This window comes from Xiphophorus maculatus, chromosome 18 (assembly GCF_002775205.1).
Source record: "Xiphophorus maculatus strain JP 163 A chromosome 18, X_maculatus-5.0-male, whole genome shotgun sequence".
In the NCBI taxonomy this organism is placed as follows: domain Eukaryota; kingdom Metazoa; phylum Chordata; class Actinopteri; order Cyprinodontiformes; family Poeciliidae; genus Xiphophorus; species Xiphophorus maculatus.
Genome location: NC_036460.1, coordinates 10,335,255 through 10,352,218, shown reverse-complemented (window position 1 = coordinate 10,352,218; position 16,964 = coordinate 10,335,255). Strand labels below are relative to the sequence as shown.

The window sequence follows — 16,964 nt, the reverse complement described above, 5'->3', positions numbered from 1 at the left end:
TATTGCATCGATCGTGCAATATTTGCTCAACATTTGACTCAAAGACTGAAATTGAAACCACTCATCACCTTTAAACGTTTAATACACAACACACGTTTATAAGATAAAACAAGTGCTTTTGTACAAAAATACACGCAACTTGTTATCAGGTGTCAGCTGTGTTCGCAAGTTGTATATTGCTGACTTGATTTGTATGTAGGGTGAGAAGCTGAAAATTCCTACGTCTTTTGACAGTACATAAAGCAGCTGTAGTGTTTGTCATATGACTTCATTTTTATGGGTCACATGTTCAACCTATTTCCTTTATTGTGTTTGTGCCACCATGGCTTTTGAAACGCACTGTTTTTCTCTTTGTAAAGTATTAGCACTCAGTTTTGCACTGTTCGGCCTTGTTGCTGTGGGAGAAGGTCGGTTCAAGGGCTTCAGGAAGTTTGATGTGGTGCAGGATTCCAGCCATGGAGCTATGTCTGAAGAGCTGTGGTTCATCCAGAAACTGGATCACTTCAATGGTGCAGACAGCAGAGTTTGGAAGCAAGTAAGTCCAATTGCTGTCTATTCAAAAATGATATTTACAAGGCGAGGGTTCAACTTCCAGCCCTGTACAGTCAGAACTGCAGTAGACTAATTTAGGGGTGCACCGATTGCACCTATGTACAGTACAGACCAAAAGTTTGGACACACCTTTTAATTCAATGAGTTTCCTTTATTTTCATGACTACTGACATTGTAGATTCACACTGAAGGCATCAAAACTATGAACAACAAATGTGGAAATATGCACTAAACAAAAAAGTGTAAAACAACTGAATTCCAGGATTCCTTATATTCTAGTTTCTTCAAAGTAGCAACCTTTTGCTGTGATTACTGCTTTGCACACACTCTGCATTTTCTTGATGAGCTTCAAGAGGTAGTCACCTGAAATGGTTCTCACTTCATAGGTGTGCCCTGTCAGGTTAATAAGTGGGATTTCTTGCCTTATAAATAGTCATGAAAATAAAGAAAACCCATTGAATTAGAAAGGTGTGTCCAAACTTTTGGTCTGTACTATATATATATATATATATATATATATATATATATATATATATATATATATATATATATATAATGTCACAATACATCTTCAATATTCAAATCATATTCAAAATTGAGTAATAGCCAAGAGACAATGCAAACTTGTATTATCTGCACATGAGGTAGTTCTCTCAAATGTAAAAAAAGTGTTGTTGTCCAAATTGCTAACTTAACTTAGCTAAACAAAGAAAAAAATCTTTTCTTTTTGACTTTAATTTTTCATGTTTAAAATGCAGACAAAACTTGCACAGCAGGTTATAGATCTGTTGTGCAAGTTATATTCAAAACAGAATATAGATCTGCTTTGAGTCTCCTACCAAAGTTCACAGTAGAAATTAAATTTTTTAAAAATCACAAGATTTGAAGTCAGTTGAGGATAAACTAACAAAACTTAAGATGCCAACTAATGTCCTTAATTTAAGTTTAAAATGTTCTTGTAGTTCAAAAAGATAATGCCCAAATGATATGCAAATGAAGCCAAAAAATGAAAGGACCTCACACTTTTTGTTCTCTTTTTGGTCTTTGTAACTATAACGTGACAAAGTGAGAAAATGACATAGGCAATGCTTGTAAAAATATGCACATATGTTGAGGTTCTCATTCCCCACTTTTCCCTTTGCAGAGATACTTTGTAAATGAGGACTTCTACAGGCCTGGAGGTCCAGTGTTTCTAATGATCGGTGGAGAGGGCCCTGCAAACCCAGCGTGGATGAAGGAAGGCACCTGGCTCACCTACGCTCAGAAACTCGGAGCCCTCTGCTTTATGCTCGAACACCGATTCTATGGGAAAAGTCACCCAACAACGTATGTTTTCCACTGATTTATTTGCATGATGTTGAGTTGGTGCGAGTTCTCCAGCTACAACATGAATCAGTTTAGGCTGCAATAAAACAAACACAGAAGTAAAGATGGCTGTAGAAACCAATATTTTATCAACTGCACCACTAGGTGGTAGTCCTGCATTTAGATGTCAATGATGCATACTTGTAGACTGAAGTTCAGGAAACTATAATGTAAATACACGTTCAGATGACTTTCAGATAATTTAGTGTTTAACTTCAAAATAAATTTTAGCTATCTTATATTTGTATCTTGTTGTGAAGCCTTGCTGTGCAGCTATGTACACAGTGTATTTTGGTTTTGACTTAGCAGAAATACTCAAGGCCACTGGGAGCACATGCTGTTCCAAATTCTAATATTTTTCCTCTAATAAAATTTAGAAAACAACATGTTATTTTAACTCATGCTATTATTTTTCTGACATTAAAATTTGTTTGCTTTTCTAAAACATTAAGTATAACCAAAAAAAAGCAAAAACAGCATATATCTGTATGCGGCATACATTTTCATAGCAGATATCTTTTTTGAGTGTGCCATGTTTTGTAAAGTTGTGCCAAACAGAATTTCAGATTTCCCCGTTTGCCACAATAAAGGCACTGAAGTCTCCGTCTTGTTTGTGCATCTTTTTTTAATTTGTATTGAGGTAGTTGAAGCAGCTGCGAGTGTCTGACAAATCTCCCCTGGAGAATTGTCTGTTTTCAGAGCAGCAGCAGCAGCAGCTCTCCTGAAAAGGGCTTGAAGATCACAGGCATCCATGCTGCCTTTTACATCTGCCACCTGCAGCCAGAGATATTGTTGGATTCATTTAGTTCTCTGATAATCGTACAATATTTTGTGTAGAAGGAAAAAATAAATAAACCTGCTTTTGTTGCTCTTTCAAAGTGAGTGTGTTTTCTTAAGATAAATTTTATACTTTCACTTTGTGTTTGTGAATTTGTTCTTTATTTTCTACACTTTTTCTTCATTTAGGGACCTCAGCACAGACAACTTGCGTTTCCTCAGCAGTCGCCAGGCTCTGGCTGACCTTGCACACTTCCGCACTGTGATGGGGGAGAGCAGAGGGCTGACCAACAGGAAGTGGGTGGCTTTCGGCGGGTCGTATCCAGGTTCTCTTGCTACTTGGTTCAGGCTCAAGTACCCTCACCTGGTGCATGCCTCTGTGGCCACGAGTGCACCCGTGTTTGCCACTGTCAACTTTCCAGGTAGGAGGAGATGCCATATGGTAGGGAAGCTTGTAAATACAGGTGCTAAAGGCCAGCCTTATTGCCAATGTTGACAAATTTATTGGCACCTCTATGCCTCACTGAAATGATTCTTCATTTCTCCTGGAATGTGGTTCAGATTAATTAATCTATGGGAGGTAGTGAAGTGAAATTATGATTTAGAGTTTATTTTAAAAATAAATATGCACTTAAACACTACAGTATGTACCATGTTTTAAAAACCTATTCTATTCTATATTTTATTGTGATGCAGAAAGGTCACTTGCCATAAAATCCTAAATATTGTCATGATAATAAATTTGTGATATACTGTGCATCTCTAAAAAATAACTTTTTCTGCTCAACTCAACACAATGCAGGGTAGGGCTGATCTGTTGATAATTTTGTTATCTACTTATTAATCAGTTAATCCAAGAAAAGTGCTTAATTAGAGATATACTGTATTTTTGTACTACAGAATTTTATCCAATTGAAACTATAACAATGCCACTTGAGGAGTTTTGGGTACAACATATTAAAGTTTTTTTAAAATCTTAAATATAAAATGCCGGGCGTGCCGTGGTGGCGTAGGGGATAGTTCGACCCATGTTTGGAGCCCTTGAGTCCTCGACGCGGCTGCCGCGGGTTCGACTCCCGGACCCGACGTTATTTGCCGCATGTCTTCTCCCTTCTCCTTCCCCATTTCCTGTCAGCCTACTTTCATATAAGGGACACTAGAGCCCACAAAAGACCCCCTGGAGGGGTAATAAAATAAAAATAAAAAGTAAAATGTCTATATATGTTTTGTTTTGTTACATATTTTTGTACAGTTTGGGCTTTATTACTGCCCTGATTGTGTTCTTCTTTTAGTAAATTGCCTTTTTTGAGTCTGTATACTTCAGTTAACGATTGATGAATTTCTAAATTAGTTGACAAATATTTCAGTATTTTCAGTAATCAATTCATGATTACTCCAATGAATTATTTCAGTACTAATCTTCATTGTTTGTTAGAAATTAATACTCAGTGACACAAATAATTATTCAACTAAATCCATAATCCATTAAAAGCAAAGTCTGATTTGTGTTGGTGTGATATGTAAGTTTGGAGTTTTATTCTTGTTTATTTGTATGTGTCTCTATTTGTAAAATTTGTGTTTTTATTCAGGCAACAAGCAGGCCAGTTTGTTTTTGACATCTGTGCAAGTTTCATCATGAGCTGCACAACAACCAAGCCTTCTAGACAAACTATGCACCTCTCTTTATCTGTGTGCGCCTTGTGTTTGGCTAAGCCTGTTGTTTTTCCTTTGAGACTGCAGATCAGAACGGACCTACTTCCAGGCACTTCCACCTACACTCTCTTGCTATCTTTAAGACACCATAGCACACATTTGACTCGGTCCCTATGACCTGAAGGAAACGCTGAGATGAAACGCACTGAGAGCAGCGAACATCATGTTCTGGGGTTTAATTTTAGTCCCAAAACGGCACCAACCGAGTTGCTCAGCAATATACCCAGCAAGAATTACTTGTAGGGAATTTATTCATAAATCTGGAGTTTCACCTCTGAGCTTTTTGACTTTCATAAGTTGTAGAATTCACCCATCATTTCACTTTTGACCTCACTGAAACCTGTTTAAAGATACACTCTAATGCTTAAAAAGGGTTTGGTTCACACACTGGTTTCAGAATGACTTGAGGCTTTTGCTTTGCCTCAGAAATAGCTGTCTGTTTTTAACTACGGCCGGCGCTCTGTATTATTGTGGTCATGCTGGCTTAAGTGCTCTGCCTTCTCTCTGCCTTTACGCTTTTCCAGAGTACTTGGAGGTTGTGTGGCGATCGCTGGCCTCGGAAAATGCAGATTGCCCTGTGCTCGTGAAAAAGGCTTCAGATACCCTTGCAGAACGCCTGAAAGACCCGAAAACCTTTGAAAACATCACCAAAGATTTCAAGTACAGTACATTTGTCATGTTAAACTCTATGTTCATCTGTTTGTAGTTCATGAAACCTAAATGGAAATATTTCTTGTTCAACTTCATCTACTATCAAGGCCTTGTGCCAAAACAGATTTGTCTTTTAATCAAGTTTGTTTTCAATATGTGAAGTGTTGCTGATGTCATCACCTACTGAATTGAAAACTGATCAATAAAGTAAGTAGATAAATAGAGGTTCTGTAATATTGGGCGAAACTAATGAAAAGAAAATATCAGACATATTGTTTTGTTCATGATCGTGGCACTTAGCAAATAGAAACAATTTTGGTAATTTTAATTGGCCTGAAACAAAAAAAGTTGGTCTGATTTTAACATTAGGCATTGAGAAAAGAAGGTAATGTTTTTTTATTTTATGTATGCAAACCTCTGATTTCAACTGTGCTTGTTTAATTCAAATTTAAACTGGATCTTACATTGTGTCTCTTAAGGGTAACCTAAAATAAAAATATGTACAGTTAAGCCCAAATTATTCATGACCTGATATATATAAGCTAAAAGTATAAATTGTATACCAATAATGTACACTGACTAATTATGAACTAATTTTACCAACAACTTTCTTCTGACTCCTACTTCTATGTTTTTTATTTTAACTCAAAAGACTCACGATGTATTGAAAAGACTTTGTAGTTTATATGTTAGGATATTTTCCGTTAGCTTGAGAGGTTAGCATACCTAGCAAAAAGTACCTTCGCGATAAGTTTAATCTATTTTTCTCTAGGGTTAATGTAGAGTTCGAGTGATTTTAGTGACATATTGGGTAATCGATTCTTCATAGACTACAAATTACTCCAGCATCTATTGTCAGCATTTTCTCAGTCTCTCATTAGTTCATTTTCTCTTTGTAAACTTCTACTCTTTCCTGCTTTAATTACAGTAGCCTGTGCTATTTTAAAACCATTTTAGTTTGTGTTAGTGACTGTGAGGTCAGACCACACCATGAACAAGCAGAGCTCAATGTCTTCTGTAATGATGCGGTGTGCCCTCCTAAACTAATACGGTCATGGAAACAGAAGAAAACTGGCCTGACCACACAGAAAATCTCTCCTTTGAGCTTCTTGCAGACATGCTCTCATGTCGATAGTAACACACAATGATCACAACAGTGGTCAGGAAGCCTGTCCAGCACCCAATCCACAGTTACTTGCAGAACACAGCACTTACGTCAAGACATAATTTTGCACCCATAAACACTCAAAAAATTGTTAGGATAAAGGATTTTTAATTTTTTTGCCATACCACTTAGCTAGCTCGTGGTACAAAATTTGGACTCAGGTCCCAGAGCAGGAAAAACAAAAAGATAGATCTTAAATGTAACAGCATAAAGTTGTAATTTTACAATCTATAGCTGTCTTCAGAGATGTTGAGTCCACAGACGCCTTTGGCAGATAAGCCTAAGCAGTAAACGATAACAAAATGTTAATATTCAGACTTTAGTTTTGTTCTCATTGGGAAAGTTGGACAGAGGTTCCCAAAGTGTGGTTCAGGGGCCATTTGGAGCCATCACTTTGTCTTAGTGTGGACGCTAATTCAAGAATGTTGTATGTCTTGCTCACAACCACAGGGTGTTAATAAGAAGAGCACTTTTCCAGGGTGAGATATTCAAAAACAAATTTTAAATGGAAAATGTTAGTTATAACAAGAAGCATTTGTTTTTATTAGTCATGTTTATTTTTGCGTGCATTTTCATTTCTTAGTAATTAGGGTCACAATTGCTAATAAGACTAATAAAACAGACTGGCTGGCCCCATTCATTAAGCTCGCCTAAATGCAGATTTTTACAGCAAAAGAAACCCATGTGCCTTTATTTGTCATAGTTGGAAACTTGCAGACCAACAAAATAGAAAACTTTTGATTAAAAATAATTGGAAACTATATGCTTCTCTTCTAAACCCAAGATGCTTATTGTCTTTTTTCGTTCTCCTTTCTGATTTTACCCACATTTTCTTCGCTCTTTAATTGCCACTTTTCTCTGATTTAACTTTTCTTGTTTTTGTTCTCTTCTTCTTTTTCTCTCTGCTCCTTCTCTCTCCTTTTCCCACACCAGTTTATGTTCCACACTGCAGATCCAGTCAGAGATGGACTCTGCCTACTTCCTGGAATCGGTGGCTGGCAACTTCATGGATGTGGTCCAGTATAATGAAGACAACAGAGGATTTGAGGTAAGGGGGGTCAGTAAACCTAAATCTTTCCGTGATAGTGTATTTATGTCAACACTGTCCTATTAACACTACATTAGAATAACGTTTTAATTTCAATGAATGAATTGCTAAAATAAGTTGGAATTTCTCTGTGTTGTTCTTTTAATGGGGAAAAATGAGCATGTTTAATGCACTGATTCCACAACTAGCCAATAAATAGCCTGTAAGTTTGCTACTCTAGTGATACATTCAGGTCATCGGAGAGGTAGAAATTTGAGCGACTAGATGGAAATAATAGTTTTCTGGAAGTTAGAAAGTCTTTGCTTCAATTCCAGCTTCCTCTTCCACCACATATTGATTTACACTTAACCCTAAGCTCTCTATCAGTCATTATGAATGTGTGCCTAAGTGCTCGATATGACCAGAAAAATGAGTTTGGTCCAGTTATCATTTGAATGACCTGACTACTATGTTTACTTGGAGTATTTTGAATGAGCGTTTTTCCCAAAAGCAGTCAGTCACCACCGGGGAAATTAAGAAAAACCCATCTTGCTTCATAGTTGCAATCTGTCTGCAATCTGTGCTCCTAGCCTTACTTTCTCACTGGACAAATCCCCACATAAAACCTCGCTTTGTGAGCTGACTTTCAAGCTGAAGACTTTGCTTTAACTGCTTTTTTGGGGGGTTGAGAATTTGGGTGGCATCGATACCAGAGTTTGACGCTCCAAATGAAACGTCTTCTCACTTCGATACACGGCTGGAAGCAGCCGGTCTATGTTTTGTTTCAGACTCTTGTACATATTTCTTGAGCTCAGGCAGAAATGAATAATATCATTGTGAGCTTCATGTCTGAATAAACTAAAAAGGAAATGCGTGCAAAGCAACATGCAGTTTTAAAGCATTAATTTAATGAATAATCTTTTAAATTTAATATCTTAATATAAATCTCCATTGTAATAATTTGTTGAATTATAGCTCTTTTGCCCTCAGTAACGTAGACAGCTGATTGTTGTGGAAAAGTTGAAAAGGTTAAGACTGTTTATAAGGCTGTGACATTGGAAGGAGGTTGGCTAGTTAATGATGTCTACAGAGAAGATCTAGCCATAACAAAGTAGCCTTGGTAAAATGTGAAAGCTTTAGTCTAAATAGTCAGCTCACTATTTTTCTTCTCACTATTCACATGATCTGCTCAAACTTGTCCAACATTTTTATGTCATGTAAAAATGAACATTCAGGATGATTTTTCTTCTCTTAGTGTCTTTTTGTCCTCCTGATTACTTATTTCATCCCTTCCCCCATTTTCTCCCCATTCCATCGCCTCTCTGTCCCCCTGCTGCTTTGACGGGACGTGAGTCCGGTTACCAATAAGCCGATGTGAAAAAGTAACAAAAGCCTCTTTGGTCTCTCTGGTTTCCTGTCGCCCCAAGCCAAAGAGACGCTTGTAAAAGAACTGAGAGGAGCAGTGGGCCGCAGAGTGCACATCGCTAGCTAGCAAGCACAGCCCAGCGTCAACTCTCCACCACAAAGGGCCGGGTGCAGAGCGAGCCACCAGGTTTTAGGTACCGCTGGAGGAATGTGTGGAAGAGAGAGGCGTAACTTAATCATCAGAATCGGCCTGCTGGCTCCCAAACCGCAGGGTTATCAATGGTGTGCTTTATGAACTGTAGCTTTGAGAATAACCTCCAACACTTCCTGTTTTTCCTCAGATAATGATGATGGGTGAATTACTGGTCATTTTTAGTTTCCAGTGCTTTCAGTTTGCACACATGCATTACTGTAATAACTGCCAACTGTTTACTTTCCCAGGCACCTTGGAGTAAATGACACACATTGCTTCAGGCGAGTGTATACCTGGCCGGTCCCTGCCACAGTGCTGGACAGAGAGCCTCTCTGAGGACCAGAGGCCACTATGACAGCTGATCGCCATAGTTACCCAGAATTTGCCAACAGCTGACTTTTACTTTTGTTAACTTTGTTTTAGTTCTTTCCTGCGTTTTTCAATACTCGTAACACAATAGCTGGCTTGTAATGTTTCACAATAGACCTCTGATGCAGAAAATATGTCGTAATCAACAGGAAGTGCTTTTCTGTTTAACTTTTAACCTGCAGTTACAGGAAGCTAGTTAATTTCTATTTTTATATTAAAATATCAATGAATCTGTATTGTATATCTGTCTTTCCACAGGGCCCAACCTTTAAATGCATTTTCTAAGTATTACAATAGCCATAGTTGTGTGAAGTATTTCGGCTCAGATTGAGAATTCCAACAACTTTTTTATTTTTTATTTTTCATCTAACAGGCATAGTGAATGCTTTCAGTTATCCTTGATTCTCCTCAATAACCACAATAAGATTAGTATTTGGCCAGAACCTGAATGTAAACCATCTCTATTGACCAGGTTGGTGTGCACATGCAAAGTATTTTCCTCTGGCTCAACTTTGCTTTTGTCATAGAGGTGTTTAAATACTAATGCGTATTCATGTTACAAAAAGAAGGCAACAAGGTTCCTGTTGTGAAGTGCTCTGCTGACCATCCGCAGTTCCTCCTTGAATCTCATTTCACTGATTAGCAGCATTAATACCCTTATTACTACCATTGGTAAAGATATTACAAAAGGCTTAAAAGAAAGCAATCTTATAGCATAATCTCCCTGACTGACTATTTAATTGACTATATATCTATATATCTATCTATCAATATATATATATATATATATATATATATATATATATATATAGAGAGAGAGAGAGAGAGAGAATATAGGTTTTTATGTTGTTTTTGTTCTTGTGAGGATTTTTGTCATTTAAAAAAAATTATTCAACCATCTCCATGTTAGGAAATAATATCTTTAACAAATACTGTATCAACACTACCAAAATTGCTTGTACTTTAGCATGAATGTAACAATTTCATCTATTTATTTGTTTGTTCATTTATTCACTAATTTCTTTATTTTTTTTTTTCAATACTGCCACGCTTAGATTTAATGTTTTCACAATTTGACAAGTATTGAAGAACTTTTATTGAATAAAATATATCTTTGTAAAGTAACTTGTTGCCGTTATCCACTACTCAAAATGGGAAAAGCAAGAGAATATGTGAGGCAGATGTGTGTTGATCATCATAAATTAGGAAATGTATGAGAATTGCAACAACGATCGTAATAATCCCATCTACATGTCATCCAGTTGGTGACAGCTCAGCCAGGCAAGAAAAAACCTGTTAAGTCCACCTTCCCCTTTCATCCATTAGAAATGTACAAGCTCACAAAGACATGAGGCCGAATTATTAAACATGTATAAAACAGTATTTCTAGAACTTTTTTCATATAAAGCAAGTCACATGGGTCTTTAATACCTTAATCCAGAGATTAGATGCCAGGATGCCTGTAGTTAGTGTTTTCTTTACTCCTACAAGGAACTGGAGTCTCCAGAAACTATGTAGACAAAATGTCTGTTCTTGAATTGCTCTACCAGATTCACATAAAATTAAATAATGATGTGAACTTAAAAGCACTGAGTGAGCTAAGGCTGTATGTTTGAAAATACTCCTGTAGCTGTGACTCATCAGCTACAGTCTTTACAGATCACTGCGTATTCAGACATGAGATTATTTTGCCTCACCCTGTCCTTTTATAACATGTACAGTCTCTGTGCCAAATAATCAACTTTTTTTTTGTCTACAGGGGGTTTTGGGCACCAACATAACCATTAAGGTGCTGTGTGACGTGATGGGTGACGCCTCACTGGGAGATCCTTACACCCGCTATGTTGCTGTAGCTCGCCTCATGATGGACACGTACTCTGTGAAATGCCTGGATGTCAGCTTCAGTAACTACGTCAGAGACATGACGAATATGTCCTGGGATGGGCCGGCTGCAGGAGGAGGTGGGTGCATCTGCTCTGTGTCATGTAGATTTGTTGCCTTTCACAAGTATTCATACTTATTAAACTTGTCTACATTGTTTCACATTAAAACAACCAACTTTGATGTGTTTTATTTGAATTTTATGCTAAATAAACACAAAGTAGGACTTAATTAAGATGTGGAAAGGGAATTCACGTTTTTTTTCTTTCTGTATTAATCTGTATTTTATTTTTCTTTATTGTCCATCTTCCCTGTAGTATAGCTTCCCCACAGCATGATGCTGCCACCGCATGTGCTACAGAATAGATGGCGGTAGTTTTCCTTCACACATCACACTTCACAGGAAGACAAAAAGACTCAACTTTGCTCTCAATATGTGTGCTATGTGGTGGTTGGGTGTCGAAATGTAAACAGAGGGGTATGAATACTTGTAAAATGCATTTTTATATAACAAATGCTCAGGATAAACACGATTTTATACAGGATGTGTGTGTTTTGTACATAACTGCAATGTGATGGTAAAACTTTCCACCAACAGCCAAATGGAGTTGTAAGAGCCTTACTGGAGACATGACTGTTAGGATGTGGTTTTAGTCATTTAGTGAACCAAGATTTGGGTGTAGCTGAAAGTCTTTTTTTAGGAAATGTCTAAATAAGACAACAAGGTTAGTTGTTCCAAAGCCGGAAACCTAAAATGGGATTTCTTTACCATGGAAAATCCTCTAAATAAATCCATGGACAACATTTGCGTCAGCATCTTTGTCTTAAAACACGAATCTGTCTTGAAAATGAAATTTTAGAAATGTGGAATGCTGTAAATCCATGTTTGTGGACAGCCTTAATCTAGAATATTTTTCAGCATTTCATTGGATGTTATTGGCCTCCACTTTGCTTTGTAAGTTGGACAGATTGTTAGAAAAATAAACCGTCCTCCCAGAAGGCCATTGTGATCCAGCCGTATAAACTTCCTCAGCCACCCTTTCAACTTCATCTGAGCTCCTTCCTCTCTTCATTAAGGATGGATGACTAAAAGGACATAGTTGTTTTTTTTTTTCTAATAGCCATTAAAGCTAAGCTTTGGTCCGCCTGCTCTCTGTTGTTTCTGCCTCTGTTTCTCAGAACAAAGTTAATATGCAGCAGTGATTAAATTTTTTATGCATATGTGTTGTCAGGGAGACAGTGGGTCTATCAGACCTGCAGTGAATTTGGATTCTACCAGAGCACAGATTCACCGAACCAGCCATTCACCGGTTTCCCTCTGGAGTGAGTGCAGCACACAATGTCTCTATGCCTAATAGGTTCATAATTATGATTCAGTTCAGTGCACCTGCTCACCCAATCACCTTTTATTAGTTATACATCATGCACTGTTTAATGTACTCCTTTCTGGTTTTGAAAAGATGCTGCAATGTTTACAGCGCTTGGCAAAAGCCTTCATATCACTTGTACACATTGGATCTTCACATGTTGAAGCTTAATAATAATATTTTATATGACAGCACTAAAAACACGAAGTGGAGCATATGTGTGAAATAGAAGGGAAATGATGCACAGTTTTCTTAATGTTTTTCACAAGACTAAACATGCAGAATGCATCCACCAACATATCTGCATTTAAACTCTTGAGTCAATATATTATGGAAACACCTTTAATGGAGACAAAAATATTAAACAATTTTTGATCGCTCAAGCTCGGAAAGATTGAATGAAGAGTGTATGCCATGGTTCTATATTCTCTAAATATACTTTTACACTTTTGTTGTGGATTGCATGTAGTGTTGTTTTTAGGTTTTGTAGGTATGAACTTGGACTGTGTTAAAGATTTAATATGTGAACTTGATTTTTCAAATTGCCTGGACTTTAAGGTATTCTAATACATAAGATTTTCCTTTTAAAACATAACATTGTTGTTGTCTTTCTAAATGGAGAACATTTGCCCTAGTCTCAAGTCTTTTGCTTAAAAAATTGTAATCTGAAAACCCCATCCTTTCAACAATGACTTTTCTTTTTGCTTACTTATTGAGGTTTGATTTATGTAGTGTGCAACTAATAGTTGTTGCATCTACAGGTTCTTTGGATTTCTGCAACTCCTCCAGAGTTTCCCTGAGTTTATTGGCTTCTTCACTGATTAATTCTCAGTAAAGAAGTGCCACCTTGTCATTTTTAAGTAGAAGTTTATTTCTTGGTAGCTTTTAAGTTGTGCATTGCTTTTTTTTTCTTAAAAAGAAAAAAAAGTCTATTGTTTTCCTTCCACGTCACAATTATGAACTACTGTCTGTCATATAAAACTCTATCAAAATATATAGTTTCATGAAATGCAACAAGGTTTCCCAGATGCAGAATCTGTTTCTTTTGATTGAATCCAGTTATCAGGTGAACCAGTGTGCAAGCTTCTACAACATCAGTTCTAAGGAGGTGGCAGAGGCCGTCGCCCAGACCAATGAGTATTACGGCGGCTACGACATCCAGTCCAGCAGAATAGTGTTCCCCAATGGGTCCATCGACCCATGGCATGCTTTGGGGATCACTGCGGACATCGCAGCTGAGCTCCCTGCTGTCTTCATTAAAGGTGAGGAAATGCACTTGAATCAGCTACCATGTTGGTATAACGGTACCAACATTATAATGACTGATCAATCTGATTCATTAAGTTAAAATTTAATGAGCTTAAGGAAAAAATAAGAGTTTGAGGTCTGTAGTCGCATTAGTCTTTGGGTCTATTTAGTATTTTCTGGATAAGAAGTGTCAGTGATTCCGTTAATATCCAGTGTAGAATAAAACAATGAAACTCTCCCTAACTAAGGGCCGGGACATTGTTTTTTTTTGTTTTGTTTTTTTCTCCGAAGAGTTTTTGCGGCGCTAGTGGCTCGTATTTTTTCGACAGTAGGCAGACAGGAAGGAGGGCGAGGAGAGGGGGGAAGACATGCGGCAAAAGTCGTCGGGACCGGGAGTCGAACCCGCGACGTCCGCGTTGAGGACTAACCACCAAACGTGGGGCGTGCTAACCCCCTGCGCCACCACGGCACGCCCGTGGGACATTGTGCTTTGCATTTTTTATGTGTGTGTACATATAGCAGCACTTGTATAGTTTATTTGTGATTCGTGTACCACAATATAAAGGGGAAGGAATCTGGAATATGAGCTATACTTTTCTCTGTAAAAACATTAAGATGATATAAAACTTGGATTTCATTTTTTTTTTCTTCAGTTCTTTGCTGCTTTTTAAAATGATACTCTCACTTTAGAATGACATACTGCATTGTGTTGGTCTGTCTCGCCGACTCTAAAAGAAATACATATGTAAAGTGTGAAATAGTCCAAGGGGATTAACACTTTTCCAAGCCAAAGTATATACTTTGCTTTAAAGATGACAAACTTAGCTTTTTTCATGTACTTATTTTAAAATATTTTGTGCAGTAGACTCCCCAAGCTCTTTGAAAGTCCCTTAAAGTTAAGACGCTTTCTGCTTTCCAATTTGTTTTCATCTCCTTCTTAATGTTTAAAGAAATGTTCTGTGTTTACCCGTCCCAGAACTGATCTATGAATTGTTAAAGTCAGTAAAAGCCAGTTACTCAGCAGATGAATAAATATTGTCTAAATGTTTTTGGTAACTGCCTTTTAATTTTGCAGCTGAAGTTTTTCTCTGCAGTGCCATTAATGGTCATGTTTTTCTCCTCATGCAGGGACTGCTCACTGTGCTAACATGTATCCAGCAAGGAGCCAAGATCTTCCCCAGCTATCTGAGGCTCGGGATCACGTCTTTCTGCTCCTCCAGCAGTGGTTGAAGTAGTGATTGAAGGCTCCTTCGGCTTTACAAAGCAAACACATCACTTCTGATTTCTGAAATTCAAACTTGATTTCTTACTGTACTGCCAAATTTTCAGCTCCTTGAAGTCTTGTAATGCAACTTTGCACGAGTTTGATTTGGAAAAGTTCTTGTTTTTAATGTGTTAAAATTTTTAATCATTTTTTAAATTATTGATATTAAATTTGAATTATTTTTACCTCTCAGTCCAGTGTATTGTGTGACACTGTAGAAGAAATACATACTGTTTAGCAGTCTGATAACCCCTTGGTAAGGGACAAAAAAGTTGTTGCTCTGTTTTGGTAAATTGAATTTACCACTAAGACATATCTAAAAAGATGTTTACAAAAAAACCCATATTGTTTCATGATATAGTTTGCTTTTTAAATAAAATATGTGGTATCACACTCTACATTGATCAGTCATACCAATATAACTGATCACACTGTTGTTCCATCTCAATGTAATTCAAACTACTGAACATCATTTTGAAGTAGGAAATTTCAGTAGATTTCAAAATGTGGCTTATCACAAAGTTGATCAAAAATAACCAATGCTAAATCATCCTTTGTTTTCCCACTCATTTTGCAATATGAGGAAGGAAGGCAGAGACAGCATTTTACAGTTGGGACTTGACTCAGTTCTTGTGTTTGATGGGGATACGTGTCCAACCAGCATGCACTAGTACATGTCAAAAAATTAGAATATTGTGTAAAGGTGCAATATTTCTTGCCAGTCATTTCAGAAAGTAAAACAGTAACTTTATAGATTCATTAAACTGAATAAAATATGTAGAGCTTTTACTTTTTGCAATTTTAACAATTATAGTTTGCAGGTAAAGAAAACCCCAGGATAAGTGTCTGAGAACAAAATATCGCATTAGACCAACAAATGTCTAATTTATTGTGCTTCTTCCCTTTGCTGGTGCATATTTTTCTACCACTTTTTTTTTCTTCCACTCAATTTTCTGTTAATATTTTTGTTTCCAGAACTCTGTGAACACCCAGCTTCTTCAGCAATGACCTTGTGTGGTTTACTATCCCTGTGAAGGGTGCCGTATCAGCAGTCTTCACCCATGAATGTCTAACCGATTGACCCAGAATGAGACCAAAGGCTCATGAAATCTTTGCAGGTGTTTTGAGTTAATTTGCTGGTTAGGGTGAGACATCATGAATTTCCATTGATGACATTTGTCACAGTATTCAAATTTTCAGAGACACTGAATTTTGGGTTTTCATTTTCTGTAAACCATAACCTTCAAAACAAGAAAAAGATTGTGTTTTCTGATTATTAAGAGTGTTTCTTTTCTTTCCTGCTCATTAGAAGTGTTCTGTTGCCATCAGGACTATGAACTGTTGCAAAGACTGGATCGGTATGCACTGTTCCCTATTTTTGCCTTTGCCTCATTGTTTCAAATAGGACATTGTGAAAGCCTAGGAAGAAATGATTATCATACAGGACATGTTTATTGTTTGTTCTGGCCATCTCCTGAGATCCAAAACACAGACATACTGACCCAACTCTGCTCTGCATTGTTTGTTTTTACTTCATCCCAGCCAGACATAAAGTTTAGCTCAATATTTTTGGCTTGGAATAAGCCCCTTTATTGGTGCCTCATGCTGTAAGATTGGATTCTTAGCTTTCTTACCCGTAGAATCACACAGAGTTGCTGCAGAAGTTATACATTTAAAGCACATTCCTTCTCAGCCAAGAAAAGTTACTTTGTCCTCTTGAAATCTGTTTTATAGACAGAAATGTTTAAAAGTGAATACAAGATAACACAAATACTGGACCTGTATCAGCATACCAATCAGGTGAATTACAGAGTTGGCAGATACTGATGGTCTGTGTGTGCAAATAGACTGACGGATGATCAAGGTATTTATGAAATTGAAAGATGAAATAAAGTACCTTTTGGGTGTTTTGAGTTTCCCCTGTAGCTATTTTAAAGAATGGATCAGCAGGAGTAAGGAGGTCTCTGTTAGATGTTGAGCTTTGTGTATTGTTTTGTAACCCAACTGTTAAAGTTCTCCACAAATAT

General features: G+C 37.1%; 1 protein-coding gene across 2 annotated transcripts; it reads left to right on the top strand.

Annotated features, from left to right (window-relative positions):
• The first annotated feature begins 288 nt into the window (after positions 1-288).
• On the top strand, positions 289-15,122 carry LOC102220093 (putative serine protease K12H4.7). Of its 2 annotated transcripts, none has more exons than XM_005805871.3 (9): positions 289-535; positions 1,697-1,878; positions 2,884-3,116; positions 4,932-5,067; positions 7,157-7,271; positions 10,937-11,138; positions 12,291-12,381; positions 13,485-13,687; positions 14,802-15,122. In XM_005805871.3, exons 1-9 carry the CDS (start codon positions 323-325, stop codon positions 14,906-14,908), a joined length of 1,482 nt encoding a protein of 493 aa, XP_005805928.2. In that variant the 5' UTR covers positions 289-322; the 3' UTR covers positions 14,909-15,122. The 2 variants fall into 2 exon arrangements, with proteins under 2 accessions (XP_005805928.2, XP_023206903.1); XM_023351135.1 differs by having other exon boundaries at positions 7,157-7,280.
• Positions 15,123-16,964: the final 1,842 nt, after the last annotated feature.

What these genes read in the sequence shown, in the direction of transcription:
- LOC102220093 (XM_023351135.1), top strand. Translation starts at nt 323, where the DNA reads ATGGCTTTTGAAACGCACTGTTTTTCTCTTTGTAAAGTATTAGCACTC. An exon ending in TGCCACTGTCAACTTTCCAG is followed by an intron (nt 3,117 to 4,931) that starts GTAGGAGGAGAT and finishes ACGCTTTTCCAG; the next exon opens with AGTACTTGGAGGTTGTGTGG. An exon ending in TGGGCCGGCTGCAGGAGGAG is followed by an intron (nt 11,139 to 12,290) that starts GTGGGTGCATCT and finishes ATGTGTTGTCAG; the next exon opens with GGAGACAGTGGGTCTATCAG.